General features: G+C 39.6%; 1 protein-coding gene across 1 annotated transcript; it reads right to left on the reverse strand.

Annotated features, from left to right (window-relative positions):
• Positions 1-4665: 4665 nt before the first annotated feature.
• Positions 4666-12857, reverse strand: LOC143417025 (programmed cell death 1 ligand 1-like). The gene is made up of 5 exons (XM_076882666.1): positions 12719-12857; positions 9582-9941; positions 6085-6168; positions 5383-5473; positions 4666-5190 (listed from the first exon to the last, which is right to left on the reverse strand). The coding sequence occupies exons 1-4, from the start codon at positions 12777-12779 to the stop codon at positions 5418-5420; spliced, it is 561 nt and encodes a 186-aa protein (XP_076738781.1). The 5' UTR covers positions 12780-12857; the 3' UTR covers positions 4666-5190; positions 5383-5417.
• Between the last annotated feature and the right edge of the window lie 1027 nt (positions 12858-13884).

Here is a 13884-nt window from a genome sequence, read left to right on the forward strand (position 1 = left end):
GGTGACATCATACATCTCCTTCTGTGCTGACAACATTATCCCCTCAAAAACAGTCTCCATCTACCCCAACAGCAAACCCTGGATCACCAAGGAACTCAAGGAAATCCTTAATGAAAAAAAAAAGAGGATTTTCTTCACCGGCTCTGCTCTGGACAAAAAGGAGGTCAACCAGGAGCTCAAGAGGGCCTCACTCAGCCTGGCAGGGCCTCAAAACCATGGCCTCTGTGAATACTATGGTCACCACCCCCAGAACCATCCAGGTGGAGAGCGGGAACCCCTCCTCCCTCCCTGACGACCTCAACACTTTTACACCAGGTTTGAGATGGTGGTAAGAGATGGTGGTGACCTTCTCCAGTAGGCAGAGGGATCTGGCTGCTTCAGTCACCACCACCGTCCACGGGAAGCCAGTGGAGGTAGATGAGGAGTACAAATACCTGGGAACCATCTTTGACAACCTCCTGAAATTCTCTGCCAACACAGAGGAGATTCTCAGGAGGTGCCACCAACAGCTATACCTCCTTAGGAAACTCAACTCCTTTGGAGTCAGCACACCCATCATGATGACTTTTTACTACGCCTTCCCGGAAAGCATCATGACCTTCTCCATCACCTGCTGGTTCCACCCCCTCAGCCTTCAGAACAAGAACAGACTGCAGCACACTGCATCAGTGTGCTCTAATATCATTGGCCTGCCTGTCAGAACTCTGGCACAGGTTTTCAGCCAACAGGCCCTTAGACAGGCAGCCAAAATCATCAACGACCCCTCTCACGTTCTTCACCCTGCATTTCAATGGCTGCCCTCTGTGTGACGCTTCTGCTGCATTTCCTGCAGGACTGAGAGGAGGAGAGCCACCTTTGTCCCCAAGGCCACTCTGCTTTTTAACTCCAGCCGATAAGACCATTTCCCACACCAGAAACAAAAACTACTCTACACTCTTCTTATACTACCGACAATTTATTCACTCTTAGTCACTTACAGTTATGTATTCACCTTTCAGTCACTTTAATTTTAAACTGTAATTTTAAAACTGTATATTCTGTGTATTCTGTTCTTATTGTTCTTATCTTCAAGGTTATCTGCTCTGTTGTATATTAATTGCCCCTTGGGGATAAATAAAGTCTTTCTGATTCTGATTCTCATGTTTTAAAGTTCTTAAATGGTGTCCAGTCCACGTATTTTGTGTCATTTTCACTTCTGAGATTTACATTTTGGACTGTTTGTAGAGACAAGGATGTCAACATGTCTCACACGCTTCCTCTTTTTTTAATTACACTCTAGTCATTAGGTTCACAACATATCACCACACAAACAGGGCCCTGAACGCCTTGGGAGGTGCATTAGTTAGAGGCTGGGGGATGTGGCTGCTGCAGTAGCCTCATTCACACCATTACTGCTACCTGCCCCTCAATTTTATCTGCAGGTTAGACATTAAGGGTCTTGGGGGTGATCCCTACGTGTTAACAACATTCTAGTTTTCGCACAATCATACTTACCCAAAGTAGTTTGAATATTTATTTTTAAGGATGTCGTTCATTTCAAAACATAGCAGAAGGTGTTAAAGTAAATATGAGTCAAATAAGAATGCGAAATTTAGACAGCAGACTTCAGCGTTAACTACATAACTCAAAAACACAACGTGGAATTAATTGGTGGGATTACATGAATGAATGACCAATTTTTAATTATGAATCAAAAATATGCCTTTTAAAAAAGCACGGATGAATGTAGCTATTCTAAAACAACAAACGAGGACGTAAACGTAAAACAAGGAAATAACACTTCTTGTAATTTTATTAAATGAAATTGATTATTCTTAAAGTGACAACTCGGTTTTGGCCAAATTCACCAAACTCTAAAAGTGTCAGAGCATCGCATCATCCACCACACCATGGAAGCACCAAACCAGCATATTAGAATAAAAATACAATAAACGTGTTTACAATAAAACAAATTTAAAAAAAAAATTGTGATACAGCACACAGTGCCAACTGTTGCAAATGTAAATTATTAACATACTGTACATATATACACACACACACACACACACACACACACACACACACACACACACACACAAAATAGAATACACACTTTTAATTACAGACACACACATCTGGCTCAGAGGCATCTGCTGGTTTAACATGTGGCTAAAACACAGCTGTACCTTCAGTATTTCACTGGTGTCCTGGTGGATGTTAACAGGCTCATCACATACAAACTTCTACATTTTTGAAGTGTGTGACACATTTCTAGATCATTTTTAACTTTGTTCCACAGACTGAAACACATCGTGTTCACTTCAGGGTCTTTCATTTCCTCTGGCTCTTTGCTGCTGGATGGCAACATTTTGATGTGTGGCTCCCTCTAATGGTAAAACCAGTATTACACAAATCAAACCTGTCAGAGATTTTTAGCAGATGGACCTGAGGCACTATTCTGAAAATCCTACGTCACCTTGTTCTAAAGTTATGACGTTCACACCGCGTAATTTACATGTGAGCACTAAAAACATGTCACGTTAGAAGGATATCTACGGAGGCCCTGAGAGGCCAAACGGACTGCAACTTCAGAAAACACTTGCAAAAAGAAAAATGCTGCAAAAAGAAAAACGCTGCAAAAAGAAAAACACTGCAAAAAGAAAAACACTTGCAATTGCATTATAATACATTATAAATAATATAAACCATTATTTTTAATATATATAAAAGAAGATGTGACAAAGTAAAGCTAGTTTTCGGCTACGGGCCCAACACGGAACCTGATCAACCAGGGACCTCTAGCTGATGTATTAGCCAGAGGTCCCTTTACTACGGTTCGGAGCCGCGGACCTGTTTTATATACGCGCGGAATAGTTTTCTATACGAGATCGCTGCAAAAACTGCAGCCTTACCTAAATAATTAATTAAAAAATGTTTTTGACACATTTAACTAATTGTCTATTTATTTCACATTTTAATTAATCATTGCCACATTTAATTAATTATTTAATGGTGTATTTAATTAATTCATTATGGCAGTCCTGGCATTCCATAGTTTATCACTAAGCAATTTGTTAATATGTGTTTCCAGCCAAATCGTTGGGATGCGCATGACAGACAGATTGCGCGAGCTGCGGGTCTTGAACTTTCTAAGGGAAAAAAGACTTTCTCACGGCCGGTGACAGCGAAGCGGATAACAGTCTTCAGTAGTGATAGGATTTCCGGCTCTTTTTAGAGAACCAGCTCTTTCGGCTCCGAACCGGCTCTTCGGGTTGTTTTGTTGCTTTAATTAATTTATTATTAACGATAATATAAAATTATGCACAAAAGGAATCACTAATGCAAAAAAAAGTGGTTTTATTTATATATGTTTATATATAAATGGCACAGCAATGTTGCTGATGAATGATCCCCATAAGGGTGGGATATCATCAAATTGATGATTACCTGTCTCTCTACAATATGGAAGCTCCTTAAAGGTATCATAGCTACCAAGCTGAATACCCACATGAATCAATACATGAGCACACCAGCAGGTCAAAGCACCAGCTCCTGGTTGAGAGAGCAGTACAACAGGACTCTTAGATCAGGCAGAGGAACCTGACCTGAGCACTGCCTGGATTGACTACAAGAAAGACTACCGCTCATTGCTCCACGCATGGATCTTGGAGTGCTTAGCACTGTACAAGGCTAATGGTGTATCGATAACCTTTGTTAGAAACTCGGGGTGACCACACCAGAAGCAACTTAAAGGTAATTGAGGCTGGAAGAGCTGGGCACCACTGCGACTTATTTACCTCTGATCAGCAGCACATGGCTCAGTGGGATAAACATAAATAATGGCTTAGATTTGGTTGAATTCTGGTTGGGAAGATCCGTATGTGCCCAACCTGTAACTGTATATATTTACCTCTGCAGAGGAGAAGTGCTAAAGCATCAAAACAGCAGTGAAGGCTGAGAGCCGATGTGTAACAAGCAGCATGATCTCCTGAAGAGACATCCCTGACTTTTAAAAAAATAAAAATAAAAACTAAATGATTTTTCTCTCTTCATTTCTCAGTGAACCAAAAAACAGGCTCTCAGATAAGATCGCATTCATTGATGCACACTGTGAGGTGAACAGTGAGCACTGAAAACACAGACTGATATGTAGAAATGCCATCACATTTGCCACACTGACTGTGAATGGTGTGGAGATATTAGCATCAACTAGACCGGTGATGACGCACAGGACTGTGCTGTGCGTTGAATTGTTGTTTGTACTGTATCTCGTGTGTTTGTTAAAATAAGTGGAAGTCCAGCATAGCTACTGTACACCTGACTGTAAGTATTGCAGAATTCAAAAGGAGCTGATTCACCAGATCCAAAGGTCCGATTGGATTTCCACCACAGGATTGTGTGTGTTTAACACAGTGCTGCCTGAGGGCCTGACCATAAACAACATTGAGTAATGATTTCAGCTTCATTAAAAAAAAAAAAAATCTGTTTTTCTTATCATTTTTCACAGTGTCTGGGTCTTAAAACAAGAAAAAAAAAGGAGACTTACAAATCCAAGCAAAAGAACTGAGTAAAACTAAATACATTCAACAGTGATTAAAACCATTTTAAATACACAGTTAATTGGTTTAATTTAGTGTAACATGGAAAATATAACATTATCAGCTGAACATATTTACAAACACCTGGATTTGTTTTACTGGCCGAGTATGTAGATATGCAGAAACCTTCTTTTTGACACTTAAACAATGCAGATGATATAGGAAATGTGTGCTTTATTTATTAAATGTCTTAGTTTTAGCTTATTATGAACTGTTGCCCTGAGATAACTTACAAACATTGCTGTTTGATGGTACACCTGATGTTATTAATCTGCCAAACAGACTCTTTGTTGTGCTCTCCGGTATCTCCTGTGACACCCTCAGGTGTATTTTTATCCATCCATGATGTCAGACTTTAATTGTAACATATTAACTATAATAGTTGTTTTAAACTAAACACTGCAGTACAAAAAATACATTCAACAATAAAACATTGATTTCAGTCAGTGAATCTCAAGCGGCCATTTATGGAAAGTGAAACAATGCACATAAAAATGTTCAAGAAAGAAATGAATAAATAATAAAAGCTTGACGTATGTCGTCAGTGAAGGACCTTTCTGTTTTTGATTTTTTTGTTGGTTTTCACACGTTGAGACCTTCTTCATTAGTCACTCTGCTTAAACACAGAAAGACAATTTAAAGATTCACAGAGTTATTCTGAAAATTACAAGTTTAACAAACTTGAAAAATGTGACTAAAAACAAAGGTAAACTAAAATCTGTTAAAAGTGCTCTGATTATTTACATTTACATTATTAATAAAACTTTCAAGAACATAAACTTTCTGTCTCTGATGAGTTACTCACTCTTCACGCTTCTTCATAAGCAAACATCCACATCCTCACACCAGGATCAGCGGGACAAAGAAAACCACAGCAGCGATCAGTTCTCGTCTACCTGTCAAATACAATAAAACATTGATTGCAACATGAATGCACAATGGCATGAATGTGATTCAGTGTCAGTGTTGAAAAAGAGCTTAATATATATATAATATTTCACAGACAGGAGGTGGAAATAGGAAATAACCAGTTTTATTCAGAAAGGGGGGCACAGGGCTTTATTTATATTTGACATTGTGCTGATTTTTAATCAAACCCCAACTGTGTGTGCTGTAAACTAAGGCTGTAGTTACAAGGATATATTATTGCCTGTTGTTTACATCACAATATATTTTCATAAGCGATCTAAGATGAGAGAACAGTTTTCATATTGTCACAGTTTGATGTTACATTATCTAACATCTGTTTCTGCCACCTGTCACCTCTCTGTGACACCACCTTTATTTGTTTCATTCACATTTAAACCTCATACTAACAGTAACCATGTGACACACTGCTCAGACCTTTAATTCAGCTTAGATTTTTTAAATTATATTGAATATACTTTAAAAAAATTTTTTTTTAAGTTGTAGGCCTGCGTTTCTGAGTAGATTCAAAATTGTAGTGGTCCTCATGGACAGCTGCTACAAACCAGCTGCTTAAATGTTACACTTGAGTATTTTTCACCTGTGTCTTCGGTCCCTTTATTCACAGGAGGTGGTTGGAGGTTTCTGGGCTGCTGTGTTGTTTTTGTCTTCCCAGGTTTTGGTTCTGAAATGGAAAAAAGTATGCCAGTATGAAAAATATGGAAGTGAATTAAGTTGCTCTAATCTTGTATTTGATTTTCTCTGAGGATCATGTCTCGTATGCATGTACTTCTCAGAATACAAATACAAATCAATATCACAATATAATTCCACCCTGTAGTTAGCAGAGATTATTTTGCTACCTTCAGGACTGAAAAATGAAGCCTGGACTGAGGAAGGACAAACTGCAGTTCATCTAATGTCCACATGATGCACTAGAAGTGACTCAGGCCTCACAAACTCTTTTGAAACTATAAAAATAAACATTTTTACAGTCTGCTAGAAAAAAATGTTTTTCGTCATTTTCACAAGGCCCACATACCGCAAAGAATGACGGCCCTTTGGTGGCCCAGATCTGGTTTGCCAGATGTGGCCCACACATGGGCCAGCACAAGGCCAGTTGCAGACACACTGCTGGTCCTCTGCTGGCCCATCTATCGTGCTCTATCACGTGATGCATACTGCTCCGACGTGCTAACGTTATGAGCTGAGTTACGCCATGTCGCAAGTTTTGTGAGGTGCTTTCGTGATATTTAATGGATCGGATTACATTTTTTATTTCTTTCCGATACCCGAACCAGTAATTTAGGTCAGTACCGACCAATACCGATACATAATATCGGATTGGTCCATCTCTACTCGCAAACATGTCAAACCTGCATTTGAAACGTTTGCTACCATAGCAGGATATATAAATATCCTGGCCAGGCCTGTTTTCTATAAGCCTGGGCCACATAAACCAAACCATAATCGGGCCAGATATGGCATGCCATCACATAAACAGTGGTGTCATTGCCAGACCTGGCCCACATCTGGTTGACATACACTCTGCCATGACACCAGTCAGTCAGAAGTGCCAGCTTACCGGATCCCGGCCAGACCTGTTTTCTATGCGCCTGGGCCATATACACCAAACCACAATCGGGCCAGATGTGGCATGCCATCACATAGACAGTGCCATCTATGCCAGGCCTGGCCCATATCTGGATGACATATGTCTTATCATGCCAGAAGTGCCGGCTTGATACCAGATCTGGGCCAGACCTGCTTGCTATGTGGGAACATGATGAAACTCAGTTTAGACAGTGAATGGACTGATTCTTATATGGCCTTTTTCAACTCTCCCAGATTACTGAAAGTGCTCTTTACAACATGCCACATTCACCCAACCACACACTTTCTCTTAACTGAGCGCTCCTTAACTACATTCATACACATTTACACTCGCGGCATGCAGACTGGAGGAGCCAGGGATTGAATTACTAACCTTCCGATCAACAGGTGACCTGCGCTACCGCCTGAGCTACAGCCACCCACTTGCAAAGATGAGTAAGCCCTCACTAGGTTTTGGATAAAGTGTACACTCACAAACCTGTCAAACCTGCATTTGAAACGTTGGCTACCATAGCAGTATAGTATTGCAACATGGCATTTTGGTCTTCTAACTAAAATAGGAAAAAAGGAACATAAATAGTGTCATCATTGCCAGACCTGGCCCACATCTGGTTGACATACACTCTGCCATGACACCAGTCAGTCAGAAGTGCCAGGTTACCGGATCCCGGCCAGACCTGTTTTCTATGGGCCTGGGCCATATACACCAAACCACAATCAGGTATCTGGATGACATACCACCACCATGCCAGAAGTCAGCCAGCAGTGCCGGCTTGATGCCAGATATGGGCCAGACATGTCTGCTGTGTGGGGTGTGTTCTCTTGTGCTCATCACTGGTCTGTCTGCGTGTCATCCCTGCATGTTTTCCTGTGAGTTATGGATTTATTATGGAGTTATTAGATTTTCCCAGTTTAGGTTTGTTCTTAGTTTCCGTCCCATCTTTTCTCTGTCTGTATCATCACCTCATGTAAATAAAGCTCACTCATCGCATCTATGTCAGTGCCTGCGTTTGGGTCCTTTTCCCTTAAACTATTATTTTCAGGTATCTGTAGCTTACTTGAGTATTATTTTTCGGCTAACTTTTTATTTTTACTCAGTACATTTAAGCACAAATATTTGCACTATCTACTCCTTAAATTTTCAAAAAGAGAGTCATTGCTTGAGGTTGAAAGTGGGTCAGAAGGAGTGCAGGTTTCCATAAGTTGTTTTTGTGGTGCTTCAAAAACCTACTTAGCACTAGCCAGGAAACACAAAGGGAGTTATTGTTTTTTTTTTAAGTAGCAGGTAAAAAAAAAAAAAAACAGCAAACAAACAAACAAAAAAACTCTGTTTGCAGTTTGTGGCACCGTGTGTTGTAGCTAAAGATCCAGCTGCCGTATTTCACATGAAGAGAAAAGAAAGAGAGCTAACCTCACTCAGAGATGGAGAAAGATAAGAAAGCAAGACAAGAGAGGAAGAAAGAGGGTTAGACTTGGTAGTAAGGACTGCTCAGTGGTGTTTGATAAACTAGACATTTAAAACTTACATTTAATGTAATAATTTCAGTCATATTGGATATTCCTACCAAAAATAACTAAGCTAACTAGATTTTGTCATGCAAATATTACATGAAAATACTTGGTGCTTTCTATGGGATAAATACGTTTATAAGCTTGTGGTACTGCCCTAAATTTATTGTAAAGTACAGTGTTGGACTGGTGCGCAGAAGCTGTGGTGCTGGTTTATATCAAGTGTAGAAGTGTAAATTTAAGATGATGATGGTTAGATTAATTCACTGAATTTCACCTTTATACCAACTGTATACTGTCTGATATAAAGACATGGACATCAGATCTTAGGGTTTCCCCACCTGCTGAATCCCATTGTGACACCTGACTGTACTCATTTTACTATTTGTATTGACCCTCTACAATGGAGTCATTACAAACTAGGTACTCCGCCCTCCACAGCGTTTTCCTTTAACTGCAGCTGTACTACATAACAGACAAACTGAGAACATTTATTAGTATCAGAATTTAGATTCAAATATTTGTATTATTCTGTATTTATATTAGTTTATTATTATATTAATACAGCACAGTTATCAAATACCTTTGTACAAAAATAGCTGGTAGAAATGTCCTTCGGGATGTATTTTTTAACCTAGGTATTTGTACTTAAGTAAAGAACGTCTGTACTTTGCCAACTCTGCTTAGAGTTTATGGATGTTATTAACCACAGTTCTAGTCTGATAATTCAATTAAATGCTTTAGAAAGCATTGATGGCTGTCAATATATTGAGGATCAGTAAACAGTAATGAGGGCTGAAACTATTTAAAGAGATAACAGCTTGTATTATTGTTATTTATTTATTTATTTATTTAGATATGTTATTGCAAATTCAAAAACTAAATGTAAGATTTACAAACAAAAATCTCAGGATCCAACCTTGATCTATTTTAACGGCTCACAGTGATCACATGTGTATAAATGAATTGTCTTACCAGAGACGGTGACTCTGCAGCTGTTGTAGCCGCGGCCATAACCTGTGTCCACCTCACACAGGTACAGACCCGAGTCCTCAGTCCTGAGTCTGGACAGCTGGAGTCTGATTCGTCCTTCTCTGAGGGCGTCTTTGTCACTCTGGACTCGTCCTGAAAACCTTTCATCCTGAAACTCTGACACCTCAACACCATCATAAAGAAAATAAAGAGTCAAGAGTTGTTGATCAGTTATCAGTCTACAGCGGATCTTCAGTGCTGAGATGGGCGTGTCTGGTTTGGTGGTGAACGTCCACTCCAGTGTGATGTTGTGGTTCTCCTCTGCCTGATAGGAGCTCTGTGTCACATCCACTACAAATGATCCTGTTGAGGAGACAGAGAGGAGCAGACACACTCACAACCTTATACAACATCAGAACTCCTTTCACAGTGAGTCAGAGACAACACTGACAAAAATCACTGCTGTGTTGTTTGATTTGTTCAAAAAGATCAAACACACATCTACAAACTACAAAATCAACAACAATAATGTGATGAAGTTATGCTGTGACAAACATGGAAGCAATGATTTTTCCTCAGCATGAAGGAAATAATGAAACCATCAGAGAGCTGTGCTGCAGGACGCCTTTATTAAGGCTGTGCCATTAATAGAGTTCATTATTAGTTACTTATTAAAACAAGATCAACTAAATAAAACAATTATTGTGTTTCATTGTTCTGAGATCAGTTTCTGGTTCAGTTTTTAAACTTAAACTTGAATAAATCCACTTTGTTTCCACAGTCAGTGAAATGAAGGCGATCTCAGTACTGACCAAGATAACTGTGATGATGATTTTGTTTCCATGACTTTCATCATGAATCTGTTGATCAGACTTATTCAGTATCTCTGCAGTCAGCACAGTTAAAAGTGTAAAGTAAAGTAAGTAAAGTGTGCGTGTTAGTCCCCATAGGGAAATAGTTCCTCTGCATTTAACCCATTCACCCAGTGGGCAGCCACCAGTGCAGCGCCCGGGGAGCAGTGTGTAGGGACGGTACCTTGCTCAGGGGTACCTCAGGGTAGCCGTTCAGTGGAGTCGAACCCCCGACCTTCCGATCATGGGGCCACCACTCTACCTACTGAGCTATCCCTGCCACAGTTTGCAGCCACAGTTTGATCATCCACCAAAATCTAAAGTCAATTTAAACAGCTCACAGAAAACTTGATTCACTGAGAGGTTTTGAAATCATGAAGAAGAAACTGGATGGTTGTAATTTACATGTGAGCACTGAAAACATGTCACATTAGAAGGATTTCAGCCTGTAAACATCCACAGCAAACATCCACTCCCACTGAGATCTGCTCCATGATAAATGTGAGAGAAACTAAACACTGATGACATTTTAACTTTGTCCCTCCTGCAGATGGAGCTCAACATCAACTAATAACACAGATGTTACTTTACAGTTTTTTCTGAATGCTTAAACCCTAACTGTGATTCCTGTAGCACAATCTCTAAAACTATTCAGACTTATAGCAAAACCACTCACTGAGTTTGCAAAACTAAAAGCACAAAAACTGCTTTGCACTCAGTTTGCAATTTTGTAACACACATTTTGCAAAACTGTAGGCACAATTCACTGCACAACACTCAATTACCAAATTTCCAACACACTCCTAGCAAAAGTATACACATGTATGGCTATCATTAACACTAACTTGCCAACTGTCTGGCACACTTTCACATGTGAAAACTTTTTTAGATAATTAGTTCACTTTGCAATCAGCCTAAGCACTATAATACAGGTAAGCTGTGTGTGCGGAGTACAATGGAGGGAGCAGAAAGAGTGAGAAGTAGAGGAGGCCGAGGAAGAGGACGTGGAGGTGAAGAAGTAGGATGAAGAGGACGACAAGGACAAGGAGGAGCAAGAGGAAGACGAGGAGGGGGGAGAGGAAGATGAGGAGGGGGGAGAGGAAGGGTAGGAAGAGTAAGAAATAGAATTGCTGATGACATCAGAGCTACAATAGTGGACCATGTAATCAACCGTGGAATGACCCTGAGGGTAGCTGGCCAACGGGTCCAGCCTAACTCGAGCCGCTACACTGGAGCAAGTACCATAGGGACATTTTGAAATGAGAATCGGTTAGTACAGTCACTTTGCACAAAGATTTGTAGCACTGCCAAATGCCAATGAGAAACACACCAATACCATTGATGTAAAAATACTGAAATTGTACTTTACAGAATTGCTAGATGACCAGATGCTGGGGGCAGAGGAAGCATGTTCACTGCAGACCAAGTAACCCATATAGTCATTATAGCGATTGCAAATAATCCTATACTTGGAAATAAACACTTGTGTTTGTTTTGATGTGTTTGAATAAACACCAGTACTTGAAGTTTGGATCCCTCTATGCTTATGGATCTATGACAGAAGTATGAGCTCAAACTGACATAGCCTACCTTGTGCACAGAGAAAGCAAAAGCCAGATGTGTTTTGTATTCATACCATCAGTGTGCAGTTGGCGCATTGTGTGCTTAGTAGATGATGGCTTGTGTGTACTGTTTGATACGGAAACACCATTTTTATGAAGGTGTGAAGAGTTAATCTAGCTGTGTTTGCTTTTGCAAGAGAACTACAATGTTTTGATTATTGGGTGACAGGTTTTCTTATTTGTGTGAAGAGTTTTGCAAAATTAGCCGATAGTTACAAAAAATGTGCTTAAGCAATCAGAAAAAACTGTAAACATTTATCAGCTCAGTTTGGAAACACAGAGACTCTGAAACTGTTTCAGGATTGTGCTGCTGGAGAAACAAAGCGGCAAAACGGAAACTACTGTTTATGGTTTGATTTTCACTTCTGCTGCTGTGTGCATGCTGATGGAGTTCACTGTACTAAATATGTCCTTTTACACATTCATATTTGCTTAGGTTTTTTTTAAGAAAGTGAAACTGGATCTACTAGTTGCCACAAGAAACTTGCTTCGCTTTTTTTTAACTAAAGAAATAAATGGTTTCTAAATTACACGTGAGCATTAAAAAAGTCCCATTGGAAACATTTCAACACAAAACTGACTCAATGTTTTAAACCTACTCATCAGTTAATTATTTTTTATCTAAAATGATCTCAAAGTAGAGTCTGTTAAAAACATACTTATTTACCTTTAACAAAACCCAAGCTGAGAATAAAATTCCACAGAGAAACAGAGTGAAACCAGTCCATGATGACTGCTCAGATGATGGACGAGAACGAGCCCACAGTCTGAAGCCTGAAGTCAGTACACGTCTCCTCTTCACAATCAGCCTGCAGACAGTTAATCACTCCATGAAATCTCAACACACAGATGTAAACCTCAAATTTCTAGAAATATTTTTGAAAATAAAATTCAATCTCAATGTTAAACAGAATTAAGTTGCTCCTAAAAGTGCAGAACTTGCCTGAGAAACATCAGGTTTTCAGCTCCTTTTAGTGTCAAAGTGATTCACTAACAGCTGTTATCATTGACACATCAAACAGCAAAGAAGAAATGTTCACAGTAAATTTAATTAATTTACCAACATGTGATTAAATCTAGTTGATCAGCTGTGATAGTCTATAATCTACACAGCTGCTAATGTGACTGAGAGTGATTCTAAATAAAAGCTGTTTACCTTGAAAGCAGAAGACCGAGTTTAAGGACACGACACAGATCAGTACAAGAACATAATGACTGTAGGACGGAGCTCTGACTTTGGTACCATCTGCAGTTTGTTGTTGAGCTGCTCCACCCACATTATTGCGGTTTGAAAGTGCGGTTTCAAGCGATTTGAAAGTGCGACTGAGCAGTGTCTGGTATTTCCTCATTCTTGACCCACTTCGTGGGTCCTTCCTGCTTTTTTGATATTTCAGTAACTGTTTGGGAAGTTTAGGAGACAGTGAGCCTGTCACTATAATTTTGCTGCCACAAATTTCAACAAGTTTTTCTTGAATAGAAATTCTGCCGAGGCACAGCCATGAAAAATCATGCTCAGCATTTCATTGGGTTTCTGAATCTGAACCATTTGGTTAATAATACCACTACTAATAATAAAAGTAATAAAATGGAATGTGGAAGAAGGTCCCATAATCAAAGACACCCAGCCACCTCCACCTAAGGCCCTGACTTCTAAAAAAAAAAAGAAAAAAAAGAAAAGTTATTAATATTTCCAAAACATGAAAACACTCAAATACTCCCTCTGTAGTTCAGCCCACTGCAGAAACACCCCCACTCCCCCCACAAAGGTTTAAGCAGACTTTTTCTCCCTTGAGTGTTTTACTTCTAATACAATTTCTCTGCAAATGCCATCAT

Source organism: Maylandia zebra, linkage group LG3 (assembly GCF_041146795.1).
Source record: "Maylandia zebra isolate NMK-2024a linkage group LG3, Mzebra_GT3a, whole genome shotgun sequence".
Lineage (NCBI taxonomy): Eukaryota > Metazoa > Chordata > Actinopteri > Cichliformes > Cichlidae > Maylandia > Maylandia zebra.